At 40.1% G+C, this 27,813-nt stretch overlaps 3 protein-coding genes and 14 non-coding genes across 18 annotated transcripts in view; 2 read left to right on the top strand and 15 right to left on the bottom strand.

The window, feature by feature from the left end:
• The first annotated feature begins 433 nt into the window (after positions 1-433).
• Positions 434-22,023, top strand: LOC137967772 (uncharacterized). Its single transcript, XM_068814340.1, has 8 exons — positions 434-718; positions 2,151-2,207; positions 10,147-10,203; positions 10,501-10,551; positions 11,412-11,519; positions 11,960-12,805; positions 15,917-16,449; positions 20,208-22,023. Exons 1-8 carry the CDS (start codon positions 607-609, stop codon positions 20,775-20,777), a joined length of 2,334 nt encoding a protein of 777 aa, XP_068670441.1. The 5' UTR covers positions 434-606; the 3' UTR covers positions 20,778-22,023.
• Positions 2,817-8,648, bottom strand: LOC137967771 (uncharacterized). Its single transcript, XM_068814339.1, has 2 exons — positions 8,203-8,648; positions 2,817-7,647 (listed from the first exon to the last, which is right to left on the bottom strand). The coding sequence occupies exons 1-2, from the start codon at positions 8,516-8,518 to the stop codon at positions 5,072-5,074; spliced, it is 2,892 nt and encodes a 963-aa protein (XP_068670440.1). The 5' UTR covers positions 8,519-8,648; the 3' UTR covers positions 2,817-5,071.
• On the bottom strand, positions 16,740-16,812 carry Trnat-cgu (transfer RNA threonine (anticodon CGU)). Its single transcript has one exon. It is a non-coding gene; the product is annotated as a tRNA-Thr (tRNA).
• Positions 17,105-17,177, bottom strand: Trnat-ugu (transfer RNA threonine (anticodon UGU)). The gene has a single exon. It is a non-coding gene; the product is annotated as a tRNA-Thr (tRNA).
• Positions 17,285-17,357, bottom strand: Trnat-cgu (transfer RNA threonine (anticodon CGU)). Its single transcript has one exon. It is a non-coding gene; the product is annotated as a tRNA-Thr (tRNA).
• On the bottom strand, positions 17,465-17,537 carry Trnat-cgu (transfer RNA threonine (anticodon CGU)). Its single transcript has one exon. It is a non-coding gene; the product is annotated as a tRNA-Thr (tRNA).
• Positions 17,645-17,717, bottom strand: Trnat-ugu (transfer RNA threonine (anticodon UGU)). Its single transcript has one exon. It is a non-coding gene; the product is annotated as a tRNA-Thr (tRNA).
• Trnat-cgu (transfer RNA threonine (anticodon CGU)) lies at positions 17,825-17,897 on the bottom strand. The gene has a single exon. It is a non-coding gene; the product is annotated as a tRNA-Thr (tRNA).
• Trnat-cgu (transfer RNA threonine (anticodon CGU)) lies at positions 18,005-18,077 on the bottom strand. Its single transcript has one exon. It is a non-coding gene; the product is annotated as a tRNA-Thr (tRNA).
• On the bottom strand, positions 18,185-18,257 carry Trnat-cgu (transfer RNA threonine (anticodon CGU)). Its single transcript has one exon. It is a non-coding gene; the product is annotated as a tRNA-Thr (tRNA).
• Positions 18,365-18,437, bottom strand: Trnat-cgu (transfer RNA threonine (anticodon CGU)). The gene has a single exon. It is a non-coding gene; the product is annotated as a tRNA-Thr (tRNA).
• On the bottom strand, positions 18,545-18,617 carry Trnat-cgu (transfer RNA threonine (anticodon CGU)). The gene has a single exon. It is a non-coding gene; the product is annotated as a tRNA-Thr (tRNA).
• On the bottom strand, positions 18,723-18,795 carry Trnat-cgu (transfer RNA threonine (anticodon CGU)). The gene has a single exon. It is a non-coding gene; the product is annotated as a tRNA-Thr (tRNA).
• Trnat-cgu (transfer RNA threonine (anticodon CGU)) lies at positions 18,903-18,975 on the bottom strand. Its single transcript has one exon. It is a non-coding gene; the product is annotated as a tRNA-Thr (tRNA).
• On the bottom strand, positions 19,083-19,155 carry Trnat-cgu (transfer RNA threonine (anticodon CGU)). Its single transcript has one exon. It is a non-coding gene; the product is annotated as a tRNA-Thr (tRNA).
• On the bottom strand, positions 19,263-19,335 carry Trnat-cgu (transfer RNA threonine (anticodon CGU)). The gene has a single exon. It is a non-coding gene; the product is annotated as a tRNA-Thr (tRNA).
• Positions 22,024-26,047: 4,024 nt separating the features above from the next.
• Positions 26,048-27,813, top strand: part of LOC138012900 (uncharacterized) — a 12,291-nt gene continuing 10,525 nt past the window's right edge. The window contains exons 1-2 of one of the 2 annotated variants that reach the window (XM_068859837.1): positions 26,048-26,152; positions 26,516-26,606. In XM_068859837.1, coding sequence (XP_068715938.1) covers positions 26,516-26,606 — 91 coding nt within the window. In that variant the 5' untranslated portion in view covers positions 26,048-26,152. The remainder of the gene's footprint in view (positions 26,153-26,515; positions 26,607-27,813) is intronic. The other variant, XM_068859838.1, reaches the window with a different exon arrangement.

Genomic DNA, 27,813 nt, shown 5'->3' with positions numbered 1-27,813 from the left:
TTTGCCGTTGAAATCATTTGACCTGTAAACCTTACGCCTCAGAGATTCCAAACAAAAAATAATTTACACTCTTGTTCCATTGTCCTTAATTCCCTTAGATAGGCGAAACGCATTTTATATAGAATAAAACTTTGACATGTCATTTCCGTCCTTGTCCTTGTTAAAACGCTTTTGAAATTAATTTCTAAGTTTAAGGCTTTTAAAACTACCTGCACCATTGCTTGTGACACACGGTTCACAATTATATTTGGATGTACTTATCAGCACACGCTCAACAATTGAATTTCTTGTTGAAAAATTCTATAAAGAATATAATCTGTTGATCTTAAGTGAATTTTGGAGTTACTTCCTGCGAACTAAGAACAAATGTCACTTGTGATGATTTTTGGACTTTGTTTATTTCGCTTGATTAATTTTTTCTTGTAATTTATTCATACTTTATCAAGGCAATAGGAGCTTCCGTCCGCGTTGAAGTCGAGTGAGATATTGGGCCACTTTTAAAGCAGGTTTATGCCGGCAACTTTGCCATGATTCTGTAATCCAGATATCCATTTTCCATAATCTATCTCAATTTCCAGATTTCTGCCGAAGAATTGTTCAACTATTATGAAATTTCGAAGTGGTTTAGTAGTTTCACTCACTCTATGTTACTTAACGCGGATCTGCCTTTGTGGAGAAGGTATCACCCAAAGAGTAGAAAAACGATTTAACATAAAAGGTGAGTCTTTTTAACTACTTTAGCGGCTTTCTGATATCTTTTCAACAAGATCTGTGACTCCACCTTGTAGCGAAATTCAAAGGGTACTTCTAACACGATTTGGCTTAAATTGTGGTTATTAATATTCATGTAAAAATATAGTATCATCAAGTTTCTATTCTTGATCTGTTTATGAGTAAACCAGGTTTTGATGTCAAGGATGGTTAAATTGAATTTTTGACCATAACTCAGCTGTAAATCTCTTTCAGCTGATGATAATTCGTTTTATTTAAGACGAAAATTTACTAAGCGGCTAAATCGCACAAAATCTTGTTATGTCTGCACCCGAAATAACAGCGGGTTTCTGGCACATTTGAATGGGCTCCTCTTATCTCCGACAATAGAGAGTACAAATATAATATTCGTTACCAACTGACTTCTTGGTTGTTAGAGGATCTCGGTTTTAAGAGTTAGACTTTCGCATGCGGCATATATGACATCGCATTCCGATTACGTTACGAGGAAAGGTTTTCTTCAAAGTGGTTCAGTTAACAAAGCGGCTAATTCAAATTTGGAATTCTGCTCTTATATAGCGTAATTTAATTGCTCCCATTCTGTGTTTGATTTCATTGGCCAGATTATTATTATCTTTGAAGTTTGGTTTTATGACCATTGCAAACAGCTCTGTCAGGCTCCGAAAACATCACTTTCGGCAGGCCAAAGGCCTGCAAAATCGTGGCGTTTCTAGGGCTCTGATTTGCTCCCTGGATTTCGATTATGTTGCCAAGCTAAAAATGTTTGTATCGGGAAGCGTGATTTCCAAGTATCCCAGCTTGATGTCCAGTAGCCTGTTCCTCAAAGGTCCCGAAACTTTTTGGGCCTATTTCCGGTGCCACAATCCCCTTTATATCTTCGCAACGCCGAGGTTCTAAGCCATCAAACTTCGCAATCCTCTTTGTTTTTCTTACATCAAGAAACATGTTAAAGGATTAGCTTTTCAAATTAAGCAGATTGTAGTTTGACGACTGGCTTTTCGGGCCCAAGAAGTTATCGGGACTTTAGAGAAACAGGCCCCAGGCCCCAGTCATTCAAACGCCGGATATAACTGTATCCGGTGACGTAAGTCACTATCCGACAGTTTCAATCTGTGCACAGATTTCTCTGTCTTTGCTCACAAAATCGAGAATATGAACACGGACATCACATCTAAAGGTAAAGGTAACGGTGTATGTGAAATTTAAACCTTCACTAACTTTTAACGTGAAGTATGGGTAGTTACTCCGCTTGTGCTTGTTGGATGTAAGATTCGTTAAAGCCAATGACGTCTGGAAAGATTGCGCTATAGTAGGGGTGACCTGCCACACTATTCCTGTAAAATTTTAATTGGAAGAATTTTCACTCGGCACAAGGTGACCTGTCTCAAATTTTCTTAACCACGAAACATTGATTTTAGGGAAGGAATGGGTGGCAGCCCAGAAAATCATCAACAAATTGGTCGACGAAAGCATCGGTGAGTTGCTTCAGTCACTTATACGAATTATGTCCAGAAATGCGAGAATCTAATTAGATGCACGACCAATTTTGACATCCAACACGAAGTGTCCCTTTCAGTCTAAGACTTTGCTATCTATTACCAACAATAAGTAAGAGTAAAGGTTAGCGTTTTTTTTTTTTGTTTGTTTATCTTTACTTGGGAGCAGCATTTTCAGGGGACACTTTGCGACTTTGTCTGTAATCCGAGACAAGAATGACGTTAAAGTTGAGAAGAGCAAGGGGACACTTCGTGACGCTTATTTAAAGCCGCGTGCATCTAATAGGCCAATTAAATCAAAAACAAAAGGCATCATGTCGAGGCTCTGGGGAATAAACTTTTACAAACCTTATATTTATTCTCCAGAGCCTCGGGATGATGTCTTTTGTTTTAGACTGAATTTTAATATATCGAAAGTGGTCTATTGGGAGCTGTTTTTCTCGATTTGTCTAATGTGTAATGTACATGAGAGTTAAGTATCATCGCAGTTAAGCAGCAACTTTATTTGCACGTTGGCTTTTTCGTGCCAAAAATCTTCCACTCGTGCGGGCTCGTAACTGGCAGCGGTGCTCATTAAAAAAATAGTCGTTGTGGGAGGATTAAATAAATATGGCGGAGGGAATTTGTTTTAATGGCTTGGATTTAGGGGCCTCTGATGATACAGAACGTGGCGAAAAATTCTGGAATGTTTCATCAGTACAAATGAAGTTTACTGTGGAAAGGCAGTGGATAAAAGCCGTTCGAAAAACGAAAAGAAAACCAAATTATGGCATGTTAAATATGGACGCACAACTAGAAGAAGTTGTTGGAAACAAGCTTGAATTGGTAGGCCCTATGATCGATTCATACCTACAAGAAATTGGGAAATCAATGAAATGCAAGCTATCTAGGTCTAAAGTAACTGGGTTAGTGAATCCAGTTAGTTTCTTTATCCCTTGGACAGTGTTTCGACACCTACTGGTTCTGGTTCGGGGATATTCTGGAGAGGTGCACACTCGGTTTGATGGCTTAAAACATGTCCTGACATTGACCAAGATGGACTCTGTTAGGAAGTTATTCTCGCCATCTCGTTTCTCAGGAGAAACTTTCTTTGTCCAAAGGCACTTTCAAAGGGTTCCATCCAAGGCTGGAGGTAAGACTGAGTCTGTGTACAATGGCAGGTCTGCAATTGTTGTGACAGAGTCAACTCCATTCTGCATGAACTATGCTATGAAGACACAGCGTGTCACAGTGACATTCTTTATCCAAAGATACACAGCTGAACACTTTGTAGTGGATTCAAGCCTTCAAGCACTAATGAATGGTTGAACTGTAGGCTAAAGTGTTTCATTCAGTATTGTATTAAGAGCTGGATGACAATAAACATGACTTAAGCTAGACTATTTCATCAAATAACATTCCTCTTCACTGCAAAATCTTATGGATAGCACCAGTATGCATTATTGAAGCCAATATTTGAAGAAACAAACACCAAACAGATGGACCATTAGAAAAGTGATGAGAGTTGGGGAATATGTTAAGACAAAAATACTTTTGAGATTCTATTTCTTTGTATTTGAAATGATTTTTGGATTACCAGTACTTTTGATGTCTGAATGACATTTGTGGCTAGTCATTAATGGGTAAAATACTCAATACCTAGTAAATTAATGTAAGGGGGCTGTCATACAGTAGGTATTTTCATTTTTTTGAAATGCTAGCAGTACCTTATTTAATAAGCAGCTTTGTAGAATATGAGACAGTTTATCCCTTATTGCAAGAAGTTTAATTTGGAGTAACTTTCCATCAGCATCTCATTGGGTTTTTATGTATACATAACGATCTTCACTTTTTCTTTGTATTTTGCTTATTTTGTCAAATCATGGCTAATTTCCAGCAGTAAGTGGCCTTACTTCTTCAAAAAATTGTTGCAGGTTTTATGCAAAAAATAAAGGCATTTGATATAAACTGACCAAAACAGTTTAATGTTAATTTCACAAAATAGCGAAAATTTTTTTGTTAATTTTTACAGTAATTTTGTTGTTAGCACTGTAGGCAGGGGCTAACTCATGTTTAAATTCCAGGCTGAAACTTATTCACAGTAACTCCAAAACTTCCCCTTAAAATTTGTCTGTTAAAAATCTGTCACATAATATTCTCATTTTTTTTTTCAAACTGAATCATAATAATGGATTGTTGTTTCCAGGGTTAGTACATAATAATTTTATAAACCACATTTAACATACAAACAAGAAATAGTTACTTTCTTCAGTTTGTGAAGTGTTCACTGCTACAAGATTTAATTATACCAGACTAGGTATATGGATGTTATTTTATGTAAACACTGAAATAAATGTTCTTGTAATATTTCCTTGTCTCAGAATATTTTTTTTTTTATATAAACACCAATGAAATACCAAGTGAGCTTTCACGTGAAAACATGATATCTTCACACTTGAAAAGATCACTGTTGCTATGGTTACATGTGAAAATCTCACCTTTCAATGCATTTTTTGAAATGATTTAGTATTTCATTGGTGTTTACACAATAATATTACATGGCCGCTTGGAGATACGAAATTTCTCTTCGATTGTTGAAAAATCTTTCACTCGTTCGCTGAGCTCACTCTTGAAATATCCTTCAACACTCAAAGAGAAATTTCATATCTCCGCGCAGTCATGTAATATCCTCTATATATTTTGTACAGAACAATTATACAAATCATATCACAGGGAAACATTTCTAAGACAAAAATTAGTGTTTTCCTGTGTTAATAGAGCTGAAATGAGCTTATGTGAACCAACAAGCCCAAGTTCAAAATGAAAGCACTAACAATAATTGGCACAGTAGCATTTCATGTCACTTAGCAACCCCCAGCAATTTTCATCTCAAGTCTCTTGATCAAAATGTCTTTTGTTCCAACTGTACTGACATTCAGTTTCTTCAGTTCAATTTTAAGTTCCGCCACCGTCATGTCCTTGGGGTTCCTGTTGCTGCAAACTGTGACTCGGCTGTGAGTTGAAACATGTGTTTCCAATATACTTTCATCTGCAAAACGCTCACCACAGTATGTGCACAACAGGGGTTTAAGCAATTTAGTCAAGCCTTCTGAAAGCTTTTCACTTTCTGCAGACTTGACAATTTCATCACACTCAAGGCAAGTTTCACAGTATTCTGACTCTTCAGCTTTAGCTCTCCCACAATTACAAACTTGAGTTGATTGACAATGGGGTGGTACACGAGATTGAAAGTGCGACTTGTAAGTGTTTGGCATTGGTTGATGCTCAGGGAGGTAAAAGCTTCGAACATAGTTTGCCCTCGTGACTTGCCACCATTTACCAGAAGTATCCTGACTCATACTTCTGTTGCTTAATGCTAAGTCATTCTTAACACCACAATGCTTTGCTTCCTTTCCTTGCTGGGAAATTATTCCATAGCCAACCTTATACTTCTCATACAGCTTGAAGGCATGGTATGGAATTGCATAAGCAACTGTCCAAGAAGTGATATTTACATGGGTTGGAAAAAACAGGCACATCAAATTGAAATAGAGTTTGCAATTCTCATCAAGGTCTTGTAAATCTGCTTGTGTTGTTGATACTTTGTTGAAAATGGAACATGCTTCTCTTAAATGTAGCACTATTCTACCAAGTGCCAATCTTGTTACACGCTGTACTGGTGACTCATCAGAAGAATGCAAACTGTCAATTAACCGGTATGCATATCTTGCAAGTGCTATAGCTTGAGCTCCAATAAGCCTTGTTGGGATTTTGTTGTGCCTCTTTTTTTCATCTGCGTAGTGCTCCTTGATCAAAGGCACTAAATAAGACAATCCACAACCCAACAATGGATGTTCATTGTTTGTGCCACCTGTGCTATTTGCAGTCACAGGCTTTGCAGAACTTCCATTGTACACAGACTCTGCCTCACCTCCAGTAGTGGATGGAAGCCTCTCTCTCGCTGTGCCACTTGTACCATTTGCAGATGCAGGCTTTGTTGTGGGATTACTTAACACTCTAACAAAGACATCAAACATATCCTTCTTGACAAATTCCAAATAAATGATTGACAAGATTTGCTGCCAAGCATTTATCTCACAGTGGAGGGGCTCGGGTCTTTGTCTGTCGGCAAACTGTCCAATGCGAGGTGAACCAAGTTGTCTAATACCATTCTCTGCCATGTATGCCAGCTTCCTCTCATGCTTGTTCTTTTCTGGAAGAGAGCTATCAAGGGTTGACATAAACTTGGCAATCATTTTTGTGTGCTCTGATCGATCAGCATTGCTGTAAGGTTTCCAAGTATTGGATGGTGAGTACCCAATTGATCCCCCCATGGTACAGAATGATCCCTTGTGTACATTTGCATACGGAGATGGGTAAGTAGCAGCCTGATTGATTTCATTGTTCGCCCAACTTTGCCAACACATGTCAGCGCTTGGTTGGAACTCTACTGTGCACTGCTTGCCACACACAGTGATCATGTTCCCCTCTAGCAAGGCCATCTCATTAGTGTGCTGTTTCCATAAATCTTCCAATACTTCATGCTTCTCTCCCAAACTTACACAGTGCAAAAGGTATTGGAAGTCAGCACTTCGAACTCTCTTGCCCAAGTTCCACATTGTTAAACTCCCTATTGACATTGTCATTTGGCTGGTTTCAGGGGCGCCATCATCTGAGAATTGAAATACGAAATGGTTCTCCAAGTCGTTGAACCAAACAAGCTTCTTAGTGAGATGTGGCACTCTCAGATGTAAATCTAATATCATGAACACAAGTCCAGTGACTGTCCTTGATACTCCAGGAGCATTTGGGATTTGACTGACCATGCCAATGTTTAATCCCTTGACAAACTTTTCTACAGCATCATGGGATGCAAGTCGTGGAACTCTCAAATCTAACCCCACACACTTGACATTCCTTGGAACCCATACCTCTGACTCAGCATTAAAATATGAGCTCTGAGTTTTGCACACTAGATTGAATTTCCTTCGGGAGAGAAAGTTTTGATATTTACAAGCTATTGCTTGGTTCAAGGTTTCCGGAGCTGCTTGGTGCTCTTTCATTGCCTTTTCAAACACTTCCTGAATATACTTTCCTCTTTTATAGCTAGTGATAAAATCACCAACCAGTTCTTTAGGAGCATTAGCAACAATGTAATCCCATGCTCCATAATGTGAACCTAATTTCCCACCATGGATAAACATTAGGGCTTTCTCTGTCTCTTTCCGTCTGCGGAACCTTGTGGTACATTTAGTAGCTGGCGACGTGCTATTTTGCTCTCGTTTTGACTTTGTAAATTGCTTGCAATCCAAACCAAGGGATGAAATCATGGACTTAAGGTGTTCATTCTGCTGAGTAACAACAGATAATTCCTTCTTTGTTGATTCAGCCAAGGTTTTGATTTCTTCAAAGTTATCATGTAGACCACATAACTCTTTCTCTACAGATACAGAAATTAATATTATTAACTGCACATATTATTAATATTGTTACACACTTACACAGGAAAAAATAACAGATTCCCATTTTTGGATATTTTAGGGTATTTTGAAGAATACCAATAAAAATCCCAAATTTGGCAAAGTGAGACAAGTCCCAACCAGGGAATTCCCAACCAAGTTCCCTGATTGGGACTTGCCTCACTCTTCCAAATTTGGGATTTTTGTTGGTATTCTTTGAATACCCTAAAATAGCCAAAAATGGGAATCTGTTATTTTTTCCTGTGTTACAAGTACACACTGTAAGTTCAGCAGAATGATAAATCAGAACACTCTTACTCGATTAGCTCAGGCTATTTTAATGATGCAAACTCAGGAGTACTCAAATTATGCATATTTTCCTTTTTGTTGTCAAGATCAAGCTTGAAAGTTGTCTTTTTAATTTTCTTATCAATAAAGTACAAAGCTGATGTATAAGTTAAAAATAAAATCTTGTCTTGCCTTGTAATCAAATGATATGACATGATATGAAATTATCCATAGGTAATGAGTTTTACCTTTCTCGCGCAACTTGGTATGAATCGCCAGTTCGGTTGTCTTGAGTGTTTCTTCTCGCTCATCCAGCATTTCCCTCTTTGCCTCGTGTTGTTCGTACGATTGTTTCTCCTCGTCGATCAGTTTTCGTTTACGTGTATTTAATTTAAATACTGAAGATGACTCCCAGAACGGATTGATGGGCTTTTCTGAGTTGCATCGGCCTCTATGACCAGCCACCTTCGAACATTTCCTGCTCTGCTTGCACGCTTCTGTTGTACTTGCACCGTCAAGAACCGCCATATTGGATTCTGAGCCATTGCTAATCCTCCCGAGCATTTCTCTACGTTTTATTTTTCCCCTTTGCAAGACGTATTTCTGTTAGTTGACTAAAAGAAAGCTTTGTCTTTGAATAAGGCTTTGCAAAAGGACCACGGATTGCTTAGCTGAAAACTTTACTGTGTTTAAACTCAAATAACATTCTCGCTTTGTCTATTTGATTTTACCGCGCATCTGAACTGAACCCTCACAGGGGAAACCTAAGTCAAATAGAGAGGTATATGGGTGCCTTACCCTCCCCTGCCTCAAAAATAAAGTTAGGCTCTATTTTAAGACCAGTGTAAATCGAAAAATGCCCACAAGAGGGTCACGAAATGGTGTTATTTTCATACGCCTGCAGTAAAATACTTGAACAAAGCTGCATTTTATCAATTCTTGAATACTTTGGTTATCATTTAATGTGCATAAGTCTTTCTTAACTAGAAAACTGGAAGATATATTCAGGTTACACTGGCGACCAATGATGCGAAACCCAAGACGCCATTGTTTCGGTCTTGTAAAGTCACGTGACACCCAACCCAGAGTGGAATATTTTTAGCCTGGGCGTGCCAACGTGTTGAGATCGAAGAAAAACCGAAAAAAATCTACACTTCTACAGGAAAAAGGGTTTTTTTTCGCATTTGCTAAAGTTGCTGCTGAACTGCGACGATCTCTACCTCTCCTGTATTTTACTTTCTGAAGTTCAATTTATATAAAGTGTGAAACTTGATTTTCACAAAACAATGCTCAATACATAGAAGTAGAGCGAAGTATATATTGAAGAAAAAAACAAGCAAAACTACAAATTCATCCCTACAAGCCTGTTTCGTGGTCTCCCACTCTTCAGGGGATTTTGATGAGTGGGCGACCACGTGAAGTGACCACGAAACAGGTTTGTAGGTATGAACTTGCAGTTTTACTCGTTATTTTCTTCAATATATATATAGACAAATACTGAGAGAAAACAGTGGGGTGAACTTCGTACTGGTCCAACTTCATTTAATGACGTTTCGGCTATTCAGCCTTCCTCAGGCGAACGTTAAAAACTAAAAACTAAAAACTATTTACAATCTATATCATTCATGAAATGTATAGATGCTATTACATGGCAGTGCGGAGATACGAAATTTCACTTCGAGTGTTGGAAAATATTTCACAGGTGAGCGCAGCGAATAGAGCAGTTTCCAAATGACTGTCGAAAGTAATTATGCGATTGCAATTGTTACGCTTAGTGATTGGTTTAAAAATCTCGCGTCAGTTTATCAACCAACGAGAAGGAAAACCAAAACCAATCGCGACTTGCACGGGCGATTTTTCCCGCGCTTTGAGCAAGTTACACGGAATTACTGCGAATTTGGATTGGCTCATGTCCCTGTTTGCAGCTGCTGTGATTGGTCGAAGTAATTACTTTGGTATTTGTTTTACGAAAACCGCTCTATTATATAAACACCAATGAAATACCAAATCACTTCACTTTAACATTTTTTGTAGTTCTAACGTAGAACAACGACGTAATTTATAATGTAACCAAAGCAACGGTGATCTTTCCACGTGTGAAGATATCATATTTTCGAGCGAAAGCTCACCTGTTATTCAGTTCATTGGTGTTTATATAATAAAATGTCTCTCTCATGCTCGTTCTTTTACAGCCAGTAGAGTAAAGGAAGCAGAGCATGACGTTGAGCATATATTAGAATCAAACATCGGTGAGTGACCATGATACCCGAATTTAATTCTGTTTTGCTCTTTATGTGTTATTCGCTTGGTAGGACCGGCGTTACAAGTGAACCATTTCACAATCATGTCACGTATCCGCTTTGCTTAAACCTCGCACGTTCACTTTACTAGTTTGAGTGAGATTTGTGACTGAACGCAAAAACACGAAGCCGAAATTTAACCTCGGGCGATCCCCTGGAAAGCTCGAGTAATTATTTCGTCAATTAGATACAATAGACATTCTGGCTGCTCCCATTTTGTAGCTGAAGTGTTTCGTCATTTTTTAGCTGACCATATCAAAAGGACTGGCAAGAAACTTCTTCAAAAGATACCGACAGGTAAATCTTTGTGACTTTGTAAAACATTTTAGGGTACTTTGAGGTCTCAATTTTTGGGGGAGAAAAAAAATTGATTATTTGAAGGCAAAACATAAATTGAATAGTTGGCATGTACAACGGCAAAACATGATTTAAAAGGCTAGTACTGTCAACTTTATTTCACCGGTTTATTTCTGTTAAAACTGGGCGTTACCTACTGAGGAGAACTCATATATTAGTAGTAAGAAATATGTCTTACACCGATATTATTCATGTCAAAAAATGTAAATGTTTTGTTTACAGTGGAAGTGCGCTTAGCTATCAAATTAGTTCACAGGCACCCCACTTTCATAATCTGAAAGAAACAAGAACTCCAACTTGCGGAAGGCAACCAGTTGGCTATTTACAAAGCGTGGAAGGGTTGAATCCGGGACGGGACGGGATTTGAACTGGGACAACCGCGTCCAAACCCAACGCCCTGACCACTAGACCACGGCGCATCCCTAAAACAACTCACGTAAAACAAACTGTCAAATCAATAAATTTTAGTGGGGTATTTGCAACTCTTTTGTTATACAAAGGTGCTTTAAAGTTTCTGCGTCCTGAACTGTAGACAGTCTATCCTGGTATAGAGACAATAATATTTCGTTTCTGTCTCCATTGATTCAAAAAAGTTTTCAGTCTTTCCATATGGCAACAATATAGCCCGACGTTGCCCACTTAAGGATTCTATCAACGCATAAGTGCCCTCAAGTCATTTCATAATAATAAATAATAATAAGAAGAAACTAAATTAGTTTATCAATATATGCTAAAATGCCAAAATAGGTAACTCCAGGATAATTTTAAAGGCTGTCGAATCCGGATTTTTATCTCGACAGCTTGCCTCGATAAAATTGAGCACTGCAAATCACTATATAAATCTGGAGTTTGCAAGACATCACCTACGGCCATGCGAGAGCATTGCGCTAAGACCTGTAATCTTTGTGGTAAGTAATCACTTGATAAGGAATCGTGACGGCTGAGCTCTAAGGGCTGAGCTCTAAGGGCTAACGCTCGCTGACGAAGGGCTAACGCTCGAAACGTCAGCATTTAGAATCTCTGTACGGTGGCCAATTTACATTATCAACTCCGTTGATAAAACCAAATTTTTGTATACTACTTCCCCACCGACGCAGCACCACAGTTTCTTTAGAAACTACCCCTTCATTCATGAGCTCTAAGTTAGTTTTTTAAATGATGGACTGGATTGGTGGACTGGCCGGGTTGGTGGATTAGTGACTGACTGACCGAAGGACTGGTTACTACGATCGTCAGTTCATTTGTGCGTCAATTCATTATTTTTATCAGTCTTTCATTCCATCATATTCATTGTTGATATGGTTCATGACTTTCTTTACCGTAATTTATCCTTTATAATTTCTTCTAGAGGCTCGCATTGTCGCAAAACCTCAGATAAACATTAACTTCAACCAAGGCATAAAGAAACTGGTGAAGAAATATCCAGCCGTTCTTGCATCTAAAGCGATAGCTCCACCCAAACCAGTAATTATAAAGCCATCTCCTCAAAACCCAAAAGTTGCGCAATCTTCGAGAAAGAATGGCTTACTGCGATATAGCGAGGAAGTTATTCCGGCGGACACAATCAAAATACTTCACTCCATTGAGCCTCTCCTAGCACAACAGACAAAAGGAATCATGAAATTTCATCAGAACGATTTGACTCCAGAAAATAAGAAAATCCGCGACGCTCAAAAACTGCTAGAATACGTCAAAGTTCTGCATCCTCCGAAAAAATTTGCATTCAATGCAGATAAACTCAGGAAAAAGTCAACGACTTTAAAACCGAAAACACATGCTAAGCAAGTAGATAAAGGCAAAAAAGTAGCAAAAGAAGAGGCCAAAACTAAAGACAAACCCAAATCCAAGCCCAGCACAAAAGCGGTCAAGTCGAAGGTTGTCAAGAAAGCACCGAAAAAGAAGCTGAAGGTCAAGGGTACGCCGCTGACCAGTTTATCAAAGACAGTCACCTACAAGAATCACAAATACAAGATAACACCAGTTGTGGACTGGGAAAGGATTTCTAAAATGTTGGAAAGTCTTGGTTATAAAGCAGTTCATATCGTTGGGGTCAAAGATAAGAAACTTCACGAGGATATCACAGAACATCTTAAGAATCACGGTGTCGACAAAGTACTAAAACACGACGGGAAAGGAAAAGCGGCTGCCGAAACGTTTGTGTCAGCAGTGCACAGAGAAAAATCTTGGCATAACGGTACGTTTGTCGTAAGCTATTGGCCTTATTCGCGCACGGCGGCCATATTGGCCATAGACAACAAATTTCGTACCCTGAGCCTCGACTTGAAATGTTTCGTAACGAGTTTCGGTGGGGCAAAACAAAAGTTTTCAATCCCTCGGGACTTAACATGGCCGCCGTTTGATTAAGGCCCATTCTAATTGATGTAGGCCTTGTTACTTCTCAGTCATTTTAAACATCGAGCGCTTATCGCTGTGATCTAAATGACTTAGAGGGGCTGTGTCAAGAACTTATGCCAGATTCAGTGAAGGGGAAGTGGCAACCAAATTGTGGGAATCGTTAAAAAAAATACTTAAAACACGGAAGGAAAAAAAAGCAAACAGAAAAGGAGGCAGGGATGCTCAAAATTGAAGAAGATTAAAATGGATAGGAATTGGAAACTGTTCAGCCCAACAGCTTTTCAAATTTTATCTCGGTTATAGTTTTGTTACGAAGGTTTAATTTGTGCAGTTTAAAAGTAATTTCCGGGTTAACGTTCACTTGCATAAACCGTAGCACTTTCGTCAAAACAGCCCCTTCAAACAGTTGCAAAAAATGACAACATAGTTCCGCCTTGAGCCAAACTCGAGTCCAAAACGGTTCGGTTGTGCAACCGAAGTATTGTCTTTCTGCTGTTTTAAAAAATTTCGATTAATAATGGTAATTGCATTGAGTGAAGGGCAATTTATAATTGTAATAGGACTAAGTGGAGTCCAATTTGGTCTGTAATCTTACGACTGATTAACAAAATCGGACGACCGCGTAGCGGGAGTCCGATTTGTTTTTAATCAAGACTGTGATTACAGACCAAATTGGACGACACGAACTCCTGTTACCGGCCAATTAATCATAACCATTACAATTAGCGAGAAAACAAAATTAATGCATTCCTTTTTCATTGTCAAATGTTAAAAATTTGTCCATTTTGGAAAATCCCCAGTTTGGTAGGGTAAGTGGTTGTTGCTATGGTTATTGGGATAATTTTTATGATTGGTGGATTAAGCTGAGTGCACTTAATATGATTGGCTGATGTAATTGTCCGATTTCAGGTATCCTGTTACAGCCAACTGTCCAATGTCACTGTCCGATTTCAACCCCACACAATAATTAGTGAAAAATAAAATAGTTAATGCACCAATTAAATTTGAGAAAATTGTAATGGTTATGATTAGGTCTGAAATCATACGTGTGATTTCAAAATCGAACAAGGGCGCAGCACGAGCTGCACGACACGAAGTTCAATTACCACTTTATTACATCCATTTAGAAATCAGACACAAATTATGTAATCGCTAAAATACAGGATTTTAGTCAGTACCAATATTTTATTGATCCAGTTGGGAACAAAACTTGCAAAATTCTCCACACAATGGATTTCTTGGTCTTTCATTTTACTGCAATTTGATTGGTTACCTTAAACAAGCCTTGAAATCGGATTGGTTGTTTTGTTTTAGTGTTCCTTTCTCATTGGCTGGGGAAATGGTGCGATTTAGAGAAAAAAAATAGTGCGATTTGGGAATAAATCGCACTGCTGAGAGCCCATCAGATTCCAAGGATCATCATTGACTTCTAAATGGATGTAATAATGATCGTTTAACTAAATTTTATGATACAGTAAACACCCGCATATAAGAACACTTTTTTTCAAGTTTAAGGCTGACCGTGTTCTTATTTGAGGGGTGCTTAGTGAGAAATCAGCCTGAAAGTGTTCGTAAAATGTTCTTAAAATTGGTTTCAGAAATACTTCAAATTATATATTACCAGAGGTTTAATTAACATACAATGCCATTTTGGAATAGATTTTATAGTTTGTAACTGTCCTGAACACCATAATACTTTGATATAAGTTACTGTACTGCATTGTTTCCCTATCCTAATACCCTTTCCCTTTGTATTAAGAACATGTTTTATTTATCAGGCTGAATTTGTTCTTATTTATACGATGCTTTATTGTCCAAATTTCAGTTTGATGTTCTTAATCCACTTGTTCTTATATGCGGGTGTTTACTGTAGCTAATCGTAATCACATTAATTATAATCCAACAGGGGGCCATAACCAGGACCCTACAACTCAATAACTCGGTCTATATATAAAGGCATTTTCACAGATCAAGCTATATTTAGAAGAGTTCTTAAATAAGATTAATTTATCATGCAAGTCTTGTGATTAGCTGGAAAGGTCTGGTTTCGCGGGAAAAAATTGATATAAAATCAGCAATTAACTCGGTTTGTAGAAAAGCCGTTCCATATTAACTACAATGAGAGCTGTTCGCTCATAGTCATATAGGCTCCTAAATCTAATTATAATACGACATCCTATTATAATCACCTCGATACTATTTATCACAGGGGTTTTGTGGCAAGGATCTCATGGATATACACACCAAACATAACTTTAAAAAAATGACCATTCTATATCAGTTTCTAGAACTAAATATTGCTATAGCAATAAGATAAACGAAAGTTTAGACCTAATCACTGAAATGGGCACTTAGACTTAATCTGTAAAATAAAAGTTTAACCTAGGGGACCCGTGGTGGGTATATCCATGAGATCTTTCCCGGTTTTGTGATATGCTCAACAAAAACAAACCAGGGACCGGGCCCCTTATTGGTATTATTGGGTTATAGCATTAATAACCGGGGAAGGTAGTCGCAGGCGCAGCAAGCCTAGTGAAAGACTGGTCATAGACCTTATTCATAAATGGCGGTCACATTTATAATTCTTTTGTCCACGTGCAAATTAGCCTACCAAGCCTCATTTTAGAGCAAGAATTCTTTTCAATTCACTGTATGGTATCGAGGCTTGGTAGGCTAATTTGCACTTCGACAAAAGAATTATAAATTGGCCGCCATTTATGAATAAAGTCTATGGTAAGGTGCATTCTTGCTCCAAATGCACTGTATATAAAAATAAATACTGTTACGACGGTCTTTTAGATCAGTTCCTAGCTACGTTATTCGTCGATCAAAATACCTTCTTTTGTTACGTTACCTTATGATTGAAGTGCAAAGCTTACAACTCGTATGGATTCCCCTTGTCTTGTTAGAACTTGTATCCTGACTATACAAGCTTCATTTTTCAATGCAGATGAATATTTCAAGGCCAACTGCCATCCCATGTGTCTTGAGAGCTGTGTGTCGTCGTGTATGCCCGGATGTTGTCGAGAACACGATAAGGTGTCCGTCAAAACAGGACTTGGAAAGCATTGCCACCCTCACTGCCTTGTAGACTGTGCGCCTTCGTGCGGCAGTGGTTGCTGTTCAGCGGAGGAAGAGCGAAATCGAGGCCATAAATTCTTACATTATCAAAGAATGGCAGACTATCAAAAGACCAAGGAAAAGGCTTTGGCAAAGCAACACGACGAGCCTAAATTACAGCATGATTATTCCAAATGTCATCCACAGTGCAAGCAAACATGCATTGCGTCATGCGGTCCAGGATGCTGCACGAAGGAAGGCGAGAGAATGAGAGATGAGCAACAAAGAAAGGAAAAAGATGAAAGGGAAAGGGAAAGAAAGGAAAAAGAGCAAACTAAGGCGGCAGCGCAAGCACAGAGAGAGAAAGATCTTAAGGAAATTTACAAGACACAGCAGAGATTTTGTCCAGCTCCTTGTCCAAAGGTGAGATATGTTACATCGATAACTAGCCGTGGTAACCTACCTGTTCAGAGTACTAGTCATGACCGATCCCTCAAAGCATTGTGCGAAATTTGGGACGAGAACGAAAAGTAACCGGAAAGAAATCAACCGTTCGCCTTTTGACGGATTTGACCTCTCAATCCCTGGTTTACGAGACCAGTGCTCTAACCACAGAGCTAACGAGGCAACCGTGGTCGGTGTCATTCTACCAAAACCGTCAAATATTTCTCCGTGACGAGAATGAAAAAGGAAGAGAAATGGAATCAACTGTGAGCCTCGTGAGGGAGTTGAACCCTCGACCCCTGGTTTACGAGACCAGTGCTCTAACCACTGAGCTAACAAGGCAACCTTGGACGGTGTCATTCTACCAAAGTCGTCAGATCTTTCTCAGTGCATTCTAGGTGTGCGAAATTTGTCACCAAAGCGAAAACGAATCCAAATGCAATTATCTGGAAGCCTCGTGACGGAGTTGAACCCTCGACCCATGGTTCACGAGACCAGTGCTCTGACCACTGAGCTAACGAGACAACTGTGAGCGGTGTCGTTCTACCAAAACCGCCCAGATATTTCTCCTTGCATTCTAGATGCGCAAAAAAAATGACGAGAACGAAAAGGAAGAGAAATGTAATCATCTGTGAGCCTCGTGAGGGAGTTGAACCCTCGACCCCTGGTTTACAAGACCAGTGCTCTAACCACTGAGCTAACGAGGCAATGGTTAACCATGTCGCTCTAACGAAACGCTGAAACATTCCTTTACATTCTGGATGTGCGGAAAAGGTGACCAGACCGAAAACGAACACGAATGGAATCCCCTGTCAGCCTCATGAGGGAGTCGAACCCTCGACCCCTGGTTTACGAGACCAGTGCTCTAACCACTGAGCTAACGAGGCAACCGTGGACAGTGTCATTGTACCAAAAACCGCATATATTACTTTACATTCTGGATGTGCGGAAAAGGTGACCAGACCGAAAACGAACACGAATGGAATCCCCTGTCAGCCTCGTGAGGGAGTCGAATCCTCGACCCCTGGTTTACGAGACCAGTGCTCTAACCACTGAGCTAACGAGGCAACCGTGGACAGTGTCATTCTACCAAAACCTTCAGATATTTTTCCGTGCATTCTAGGTGTGCGAAAATTGTGATCAGACCGAAAACGAATCCAGAACGACTTTTGGAAGCCTCGTGAGGGAGTTGAACCCTCGACCCCTGGTTTACAAGACCAGTGCTCTAACCACTGAGCTAACGAGGCAACCGTGAACGGTGTCATTCTACCAAAAAGCCCATATATTACTTTACATTCTGGATGTGCGGAAAAGGTGACCAGACCGAAAACGAACACGAATGGAATCCCCTGTCAGCTTCGTGAGGGAGTCGAACCCTCGACCCCTGGTTTACGAGACCAGTGCTCTAACCACTGAGCTAACGAGGCAACCGTGGACAGTGTCATTCTACCAAAACCTTCAGATATTTTTCCGTGCATTCTAGGTGTGCAAAAATTGTGATCAGACCGAAAACGAATCCAGAACGACTTCTGGAAACCTCGTGAGGGAGTTGAACCCTCGACCCTTGGTTTACGAGACCAGTGCTCTAACCACTGAGCTAACGAGGCAACCGTGGACAGAGTCATTCTACCAAAACCTTCACATATTTTTCCGTGCATTCTAGGTGTGCGAAAATTGTGATCAGACCGAAAACGAATCCAGAACGACTTCTGGAAGCCTCGTGAGGGAGTTGAACCCTCGACCCCTGGTTTACGAGACCAGTGCTCTAACCACTGAGCTAACGAGGCAACCGTGGACAGTGTCTTTCTACCAAAACCTTCACATATTTTTCCGTGCATTCTAGGTGTGCGAAAATTGTGATCAGACCGAAAACGAATCCAGAACGACTTCTGGAAGCCTCGTGAGGGAGTTGAGCCCTCGACCCCTGGTTTACGAGACCAGTGCTCTAACCACTGAGCTAACGAGGCAACCGTGGACAGAGTCATTCTACCAAAACCTTCACATATTTTTCCGTGCATTCTAGGTGTGCGAAAATTGTGATCAGACCGAAAACGAATCCAGAACGACTTCTGGAAGCCTCGTGAGGGAGTTGAACCCTCGACCCCTGGTTTACGAGACCAGTGCTCTAACCACTGAGCTAACGAGGCAACCGTGGACAGTCATTCTACCAAAACCTTCACATATTTTTCCGTGCATTCTAGGTGTGCGAAAATTGTGATCAGACCGAAAACGAATCCAGAACGACTTCTGGAAGCCTCGTGAGGGAGTTGAACCCTCGACCCCTGGTTTACGAGACCAGTGCTCTAACCACTGAGCTAACGAGGCAACCGTGGACAGTGTCTTTCTACCAAAACCTTCAAATATTTTTCCGTGCATTCTAGGTGTGCGAAAATTGTGATCAGACCGAAAACGAATCCAGAACGACTTCTGGAAGCCTCGTGAGGGAGTTGAGCCCTCGACCCCTGGTTTACGAGACCAGTGCTCTAACCACTGAGCTAACGAGGCAACCGTGGACAGAGTCATTCTACCAAAACCTTCACATATTTTTCCGTGCATTCTAGGTGTGCGAAAATTGTGATCAGACCGAAAACGAATCCAGAACGACTTCTGGAAGCCTCGTGAGGGAGTTGAGCCCTCGACCCCTGGTTTACGAGACCAGTGCTCTAACCACTGAGCTAACGAGGCAACCGTGGACAGAGTCATTCTACCAAAACCTTCACATATTTTTCCGTGCATTCTAGGTGTGCGAAAATTGTGATCAGACCGAAAACGAATCCAGAACGACTTCTGGAAGCCTCGTGAGGGAGTTGAACCCTCGACCCCTGGTTTACGAGACCAGTGCTCTAACTACTGAGCTAACGAGGCAATGGATAGAGTAGTTCTACCAAAATGGCCACATATTCCTTTACACTCTGGATGTGCGAAAATTGCCGGACCAGACCAAAAACGAAGTTATTGGAGGCGAACAATTCGTGAAACATGGCTCTTTTTAACCTATTGTCAAGGTTTTTCTTTTTCAAGATTTTTATCAACATTGACATAGGGGAGGGGGAAACGGGGAAGGGCGGGCTTACGCGGTCTTTGTCTTAAGAGAGTCTTACTGTGAAGTCATCTTCCGTGAACTGTCCCAACACTTGTGACCAGGATTGTAGGTTAAGAAGGAGGGAACTCATCATCTTATCTGATTTTTATTGTACCCATCACAAATAATTAATGTTAATTACAAGAATAAACTTTACAAATGAAGTAAAGGGCATCAACTTTCTGAAATAACTAATAAGTTAAAAAGGCCAGGAAGCCGTAAAAGTTCGTGCTTCTACGGAATTTAAAAAAAAAACCTCTGCGGTATCGGGGCAGAGTTCTATTAACCCTGTACAAGTCCGAGCAAAAGACGGCTCGTTAACTGGCAAAAAATTGGCGATATGCAACCCTTGAGGCTTCACACGAGACCAATGTTCTAGCCACTGAACTATCATCGAGGCTCAGACAGCGAATGAAATTAATATACTACATATACCGCTTAAAAGAAAGACAGTCCTTGATTTACAGGGATAGTACTCCAGTCACTACAAGAAAAAGCCTTCCGACAGAAACCAGTCTTAAGCTTGGAATGAATAAAGTTATCACTGTAGTAAAGGTGGGGAATGCAAAACGATATGGTATCTGCCGGATACGCTGTAAACATCTTTAAGTATCTATTAGCTTTTAGTTGAGCTTGTCTTTATCTCTACTTTCAGGTATGTGCGCCAGCCTGTGCAGATGCGTGCTGTGCATTTGGCAGGTACGCCCCGGCTTCCCCAGGAATGCCGTCTCAACTACACCCTGGTCTTATGCCAAATGTACCTTACCCTCAGTCCAAAAATATTCCAGCCCAGGCTTTCGCATGCAAGGAATCTTGCAAGTTTTCCTGTAGTTATGATTGTCCACGGGACTGTTGTCAGCCAGAAGAGCTTGCGCAACAAGCTGCCCATGAAGCTGCAGCGCTGGCACCACCGACGGAGGTTGGAGCACCACAGAGTCTTTATCAAGACCAAGCTCCAGAGTCTCCAACCTGTCCAAGCCCGTGCCCCGGTGGGTGCTATCCTTCATGCACTGTGGCCTGCTGCACCTCTGCTCTTGGTCTCCCGGTAGAAAATGACGCTATGTTAACACCGGAAACACGTTCGTCGACCAACCGAGTTTTGCACGTCACTCATTTGGTTCAACCAATCACAGGTTTGAATGGGTGCTCACCGTCTTGCGCATCACACTGCTCGCCTGCATGTGCACGTTCAGGCTGTTGTGATTCGGCAAAGAAACGAAAATAATCAAGTTTCTGCGCCTAGTACCCTAGCTTTATGTCGACATGCTCTTAATTTAAAGGGATTTTGAAAGAACGACAATGGATCTGAACAGAATTCCATTTTTCTGAACTGCAAAGAACGTACCTACAGATCTGAAGCCAAATTACTACTACATGTATACATTTGTACAGAAAAAGCCGATGATAATTTCATTACTAATAGTGTTCATTAAAGTGTCATCGCGACATACTACATTATAACGTGTCATAAGCTGGCTGAAGCAGATATTTGTTTACGCCGGTAGCAAAACCGATTGAAATGCCAATACACGATATTCCAACAATGGTTGCCATGTAAATACAGTATGTTTTTTTTGTTGTTGTTTTTGTTTTGTTTTGCCAATAAGCCCTTCGTGAGTTCTTTCAAACTACGACAATCTACTGAAGAACACATTCGGAGAAAAAAGCAAACAAGAGCATGACTGACTAAAAGAGGGGCTAAAAGCACTATATTAATATGGCGGCCATTTTGGAACACCCGCGATGTCAGTGTCTACGCAAAGTTAGAAGTCACTGTGTCTTGATCAAAGTTAGAAGTGTCTTGAGCATTAGAGCTTTAACTACAAGTTATTACGTCTACCTATGTTGTTTGTGTATAAGTTTGCGCCGCTGGTAAAACAACCAACTTTAAACACGCAAGGATAGTTGCTTGAGCGTGTCTTTCAGCGGATAACTCCAATAGCAAAGCAGCCACCAAAGTCGTGCACAATGTCACGTAGATTTTCTTGAAACGGCATTAACGATGTCTCAGACACTCCCTTCTGACAAGTCAATGACAATGATATTTTCACACTTGGAATAGTCGCTTTTAAATTTTGGCGAAATGGCAATGTCGCCTCTAATGTAGTCACGGTATAAATACTGAAAGCATGATAGTGATCAGTGATTACAGCAAATATCCCAAATTTGTGACCACTTTTAGATTTTCGTTTGTACACACAAGCAAATCAAGCACAAAAAAGTTGTCTTTGCCCTCTGATTTGACAGTCTCTATAGTTATAAGAAAAAAAAAAGCTGACAATTTCCAGGGTCCTTTCTCTCATGGGAAGGATTTTGAATACACCCTCTAGGACACCCAGGAATGAGATTAAACACGATGTCTTACTGATTGTAACTTCGCCCCTTGTACATTATCAATGTAAAAGATTATGATTATGATCAGCTCTTTTTCATTTCATAAGCAATAAACTCTTTGTAACATGGCTACTGGTGTTTACAGTATGGGCATTTTTTTTCCATTAAAGAATCGGATTAAACTTCGGCCACCAAAGCTCTAATACGTGACAAAGATGTAAAACTACTTCATGCTCTCTGTTTTAACATCGTGACACGTTTCTAACGATTATATTGGTAACGCGTCACTGGGCACTTGTCTCAGGTGGGAGAACGACCTAGACTTTCGAATGCAACTGTCAAAACGTCGTGACATTCGACCATTTTCCTGCACACTATTCGTGAACGCCCGGTCGTAAGGGTGTCATAGGTCTGAGTCTTTACACGTCGTGGCAGGATTTGGTCGCAAGTGAAAGTCAAAAGCAAAAGTCATACCGTTTAAATCGCCTTTGACAGGTACCGCGACAACTCTGCCCGAGGCCATTTGTTTATTCTTTTGCACCCCAAACAGTACCGATCCACAAGTTGAACCCGTTAGAAGGTACAATGAGCGTCCCCGTACTTTTAAGTAAGTAAGCAAACTTGTACTGTCTAAAACGCCCCCTTAAGGCCTTTAAAAGGTTATTGATCTGAAAAACCGGAAGTGCTGACCATCGCCCATGTGATAAATTGCTATGTTTTTTCACCGATGCAAAAGAAAACACGAGAGTTGGAGATCACCGTGGTTACTTTAGCAGCAACTTAAGTAGTTGCTAAAGAAGAAAGCCTAAAAAATATAGGCTTGGACGGGCCTCGAATCCATGACCAATTTGCGCTCCACTACTCTGCCAAATGAGCTATCAAACCAATAGGAGCTGGTCACTTGATCTCGTTTAATATATTCCGTAAGAGGTAAGCCCTTGCGCAAGAGTAATAGAGCTCAATCCCCGGACGATTATAGTTTGGACCACAGACATGGCTGAATTGACGTTAGATTAAAGTCAAGATTTAAAATTCAATTATCACTCGTAAAATTGTTAGTACTTTCAAACGTTTTGTTTTAGATTTGGTATTTTGGACCACGCATGCACAGAAAACTAGATTCTGGTAACATTGGTCGTTTTCATACTAACGATGGGGAATCCGTTTGAGACGAACTTTAGCCTGTTCCAGGCTCTAAGTGGGTCGGGGCAAGCAATATTGTGTCGAGGCAAAAGACTAGCCCAGTCTTTGCTCGACCTTTGCTCGACCTTTCCTCGCGCTCACCACAATTTTTTGCTCGCTCAGATTCACCGAGAGCATGGAACAGGATAGACGAACTTTGGCCAACATGTTTTGTGCGTCTCACGATAAATTTAGTTTATGATACCAGGTGATAAAGCAAAGTTTACCCATAGCTGACGTTTCGAGCGTGAGCCATTCGAATACAAAGCAACAAAAGAGTGTTTTTTTCGAAACTAACTCCTTGGTTTGTGAACAGTCTGTAAGCCTCCTCTAGTATACAAAAGGACAAAGGAACAATGACTTCTATGGAGGAACTATCGTTTTTAACTTTCCGTCGTACTGGATGAATTTAATAAAACGTTTGCCAAATTTCGTCCAGGTGGATAATACGGTTCATATAGTTAGTTCAGAATTTACAATGGACGAAAGACACAGCATCTGGAGGGATTATGCGTTTCTAATACAACAACAAACATAAAGAACTCTTTTGAAACTTTGGACGGACGTTTTTTAATATGGGAGCCCCCCAAGTAACTGGTCATGTTGCAATAGACCTTTTTGCAGATAAGGCGGTCATTTTGATTTCTATTGTTTCAACTACTTACTATGGGATGCCCAGGGGGCAAATACATCTTAATTTGCCCCTTGAGCATCCCATAATGTCTTTCGAAACAATAGAAATCAAAATGGCCGCCGTATCGACCGTATCGGTAAAAAGGTCTATTGGTTAATTAAATCAGATATTTGGAATAGACGACATGGCTGGGAAATGAGGGTGTGGAGTTACTCGTAATATGAGCGCAAAGTTATGGTGATAGAAAGCAAGTATGTGTAGTTTGCACACAATATAAGTAGTTGTCTTTTTACATCGTTCGACGTTGATTGTAGCTTTATTTTTGACTATGACCAATACTGATATCTTGGTGTTCTAGTATTCCCTAGACCTTGGTTTCTTTCAGATAAAATGTCTTTGTGCTTCGATCTACCACAAGGGTTGGAAACAAAGAAATTTGAAATGAAATTAATTCCAGGTAATGTGCCTTTCTGTTATGTTGTATTGGGGGGAAAAACACCTACAATGTCTGTAAACTTTTGAACAAGGTGACAGAAAGGCTTTAGGATTTGAAAGCTGAGGTTAGGTTGATTTGCTTTAGGAAGCATCCTGCTTCAGCCTTTATAATGTGATCATTAAAAATGGAAATTTTTAAACTCGAAGAAGATTGAAGTGTTTTAAGTTTCAGACATCAATTATTATTAAAAATTCAGAATGTAAGTGGGGCAAAGGGGGACAGGAATGGCGCAGTTGTGGTGAGAGCGCTCGCCTCAGACCAATGTGACCTGGGTTCGATTTCCAGACTTGGCGTCACATTTAGGTTGATTTTGTTGGTTCTCTACTCTGTTACGAGGGGTTTTTCTCCGATTACTCCAGTTTTCCGCTCTCAGCGCAGGCTCAAAAACCAACCTACGATTTTATATGAGTTGATTTGATTCTGTAGTGTCACTAATTCATGCCAAAGTTTTGCTTCCTTGAGCTGGGGTCGGGATCGAATTATGATCCTTCGGCACTAATGAGTTCATTTTAGGGATACAACCCTTCTCGAACTATGTGCCGTGCCAAGTAGCGTTCTCCTCTACAGCTCACTGGTACTAATAGCGCCAGGTATTTTCGCTGTTTGTTCCTCCAAGCCCTTTTTATGATTCCACGCGCTCCTATTACTATCGGAACAATGGCAACCTCCTTAGACCTTCGTCAGCTTCACGATAAAACCAAGACGTCTCCAGCTTGACTTGTAGATCTTCATAATGCTGATGAAGTTGCTTTTTCCTCGCATTCAAAAGATGGATTGCAGAGAATCGCAGATGCCTTTGCAATAGCCCAGAAAAGACTCAGCTTAACGACTGAACTGCAGGAAGAGGCTACGCTACTGCATGACTACATGTCTGTAACAAGCTATATCGATATGGACGACAATCAACACACGTACACACACCAAGATGGCGGATCAACAAGGCTACTTTAATACAAAAGCCAGCTGTGACGTCAGCACACCACGAGGTCGTGACAGTGTCACACAACATTGTTACAATGTCGGTCATAGTCATTTGGTCAGAATGGGAGCAAATCTCCTTTCTAAACAACTTCTCGTCATCCCGCTCTCCAAAGGAACGAGAGGCACTGACGATCCTTAGAAGAGATACATGGATGCCCTTGCGAAAACCTTTAATGAATGCGAGATTGTTGATGGGTTGCAGCACCGAATGACAACTGTCAACACCTTAGTAACGAATTGATGGGCTTAAAGCTGAAAACAAGAAAGGCGTCATATTAAAAAAAGCGCATCAAACCCTTAACTGGGTCAACTGGGTTGAGTGGCAGTGATGGTGATGATCAACTATTGTCGTGTTTCTTTCAATTTTTTTCAAAGTAATGACAGCGTTGGACTAGTAGTCAAGGCTAGTTAACAACCACGAAAAAGTGCGAAACGGAAAAAAGGTTGGATCTAATCCCCACGAGAAGCAAAGAAAACTCAAGCCTTGGACGAAATCAAAAGCCAAGTCAAGTCCCTCAAGCTATCCCTCAAAACCGAGATTATACAACTCGCCATTTACTTCCACGTGAAGAGATGTCATAATAAATTGATTTTAAATTTGTTGCACTTTTTGTCGCTCTGAATGGATTTTTTCAATTCGTCATTCTGGATAATTTGGCCCTCCAATATGGATGTTTCACTGACGTAAAATTAGATTTTTAAAAAGCTGTTTTGGTGTTTGTTTGCAAACTTAAAGTTTCACTTTGGGCAAATCAGTCCGTGGCTTGTTTATTTTCATTTCAAAGATCAATTTTGATCAGTCCGTCACCTTGATACCAGCTATTCGAAACAAAGAACTTTTCTTTTTTCCTCAAGAACAAAGAGATTGAATTAGTTATGAGTTACATCGAACAAAGGACTTCAAAGCTAGTCAAAATTTGGCAGTGCCGTTGTGGAAAGTTTATCTTGTAGGTTCGAAAATTGGGACGTAAAGGTATGTTAAGAAATAGTTCTAACGAAATGCGGCTTGTCGTGTAAGCACGCCTTGGCTAATTCTGGCCAGGTGCAGTTTGACATCGCTTCCTTTCTCCTAAGGAAGCGTTTTTCACGTAACATTCTTAGACTTTAATTGGTCTTTCGGTGATTTCCTGCGCTGGAGTAGTGTAAAATTCTTTCAACCGCCTACAATCTTTCAAAATCATTTCGAGGAATTTTCGGTATAATGATCTTAAGAGGATAGTTCTAATTTCATCTCCCCTTTCACTTCATAGCGATTGGTCGATTTCATATTTGCAGATGTCTTTTTAGCGAGTGATAATTATCATTAACGGTGAGATATTCTTTCTTTTCCAAGCAGATGGGAAACAAACTTTTATTAAGGCTCTTGCTGCTTCTAGTGGCAACACTACTAGTTTCAACATGGACTTGTGAAGCTCGCAGCCATCATCGTAAGTTTACATATTTAAATTATTCGAGGACAGCCCTGAGGCAATTTAAAAAAATGGCCTACAGATTTTTTATCGACTCTTTTCACGGATTCCTGATATTGACGGAGGCAGTAGATGGCCTACCGTTTAACTTCGCGGTGGGTGTTAATATTTGATTGCTCAAGCACAAGTACGTACCTTCTCGGTGATTCGATATTTTTCTCGACTGGAATTAAACAAACTCTGTTTTCTAGGGGTTAATATTTGCCTCCACGAAATGATTAATCTTACTTGACGCGATAAACGTTGGAAATGGTCATGTGCCTTTACAATCAAACTGTCTTTAAGTTTTTGACCTTTCGCATTTTGCCAATTTGAGGATCTCATGAGTAGTAAGAACCAGTTTTGGAAATAAAGGTCTTAATTACCAAAGATGGGTTACTACTACGACTCTTGATTGTCTGTCGTTTTTTTTTTTTTTTTTGAAGTTATACTCCCGGTAAAATTATTTAAATCTACCACGAGGTGACTGTGTGCGGAAATGATTCGTTGCGTTCGCGGAACGCGGCAAAATACTTTTATTTGTCATTGCTCGTTTTTTATTAAGTACTCTAACAATGGCGGTCTTCATTTTCATCCGGAACGTCCTCTAAAATTGATCTTTCTAGAAAGGGTCACAGGCAAACCCTCTTTGTTGTGGTCTTCTGTCATTGAATTGTACTTGTTAAAAAAATCGTCCATTTGAATCCTTCTTAGACGAGATATTTGAATACGAATGCAATCGGGCTTCAGAGAATCTACGACAAGTGACTTTGAAAATATTCTTATTAGAGAACAAGAACAAGCCTTGGCCTAACGAATCGTTCATACAGCTCTCGGATTATATTTGAAAATGTACTCATTAAATGCCACAAAGAACCAAGAGTTCGCACTCCCTTAATTAATGCAGGCACATTTTCTATGAAAATAACTCTTGTCGAAGCGCATTTTTCCATTGTGTAAGTTTAGACACATCTGTTTCGTTCTTCCCAAGGTACGTCTTAATGATTCATCATTTTTCTGGTGCTATCATTGAGTTAGAAGGGTGCCTTATTGAGGGTGTTTTGTAACTTGTTTGAATGTTTGCCAAACCGCCCAGAGTCAAGTATAAGAGCAAGATATTTTTCCAACCCTGTTTATGTTTCGTGTAAACGGCTTTTGAAATTAAATCTTTCTTTCAAAATTTGTT

This window comes from Montipora foliosa, chromosome 8 (genome assembly GCF_036669935.1).
Source record: "Montipora foliosa isolate CH-2021 chromosome 8, ASM3666993v2, whole genome shotgun sequence".
Lineage (NCBI taxonomy): Eukaryota > Metazoa > Cnidaria > Anthozoa > Scleractinia > Acroporidae > Montipora > Montipora foliosa.
The sequence above is the reverse complement of the archived record's forward strand: the minus strand, read 5'-3'. Positions and strand labels throughout refer to the sequence as shown.

Excerpts from the sequence above, each read along its gene's own strand:
- LOC137967772 (XM_068814340.1), top strand. The coding sequence starts at position 607 with ATGAAATTTCGAAGTGGTTTAGTAGTTTCACTCACTCTATGTTACTTA. Across the intron at positions 719-2,150 it reads AAAACGATTTAACATAAAAG|GGAAGGAATGGGTGGCAGCC; the intron begins GTGAGTCTTTTT and ends CATTGATTTTAG. Across the intron at positions 11,520-11,959 it reads TAAGACCTGTAATCTTTGTG|AGGCTCGCATTGTCGCAAAA; the intron begins GTAAGTAATCAC and ends AATTTCTTCTAG.
- LOC137967771 (XM_068814339.1), bottom strand. The coding sequence starts at position 8,518 with ATGCTCGGGAGGATTAGCAATGGCTCAGAATCCAATATGGCGGTTCTT. Across the intron at positions 7,648-8,202 it reads TACCAAGTTGCGCGAGAAAG|AGAAAGAGTTATGTGGTCTA; the intron begins GTAAAACTCATT and ends CTGTATCTGTAG.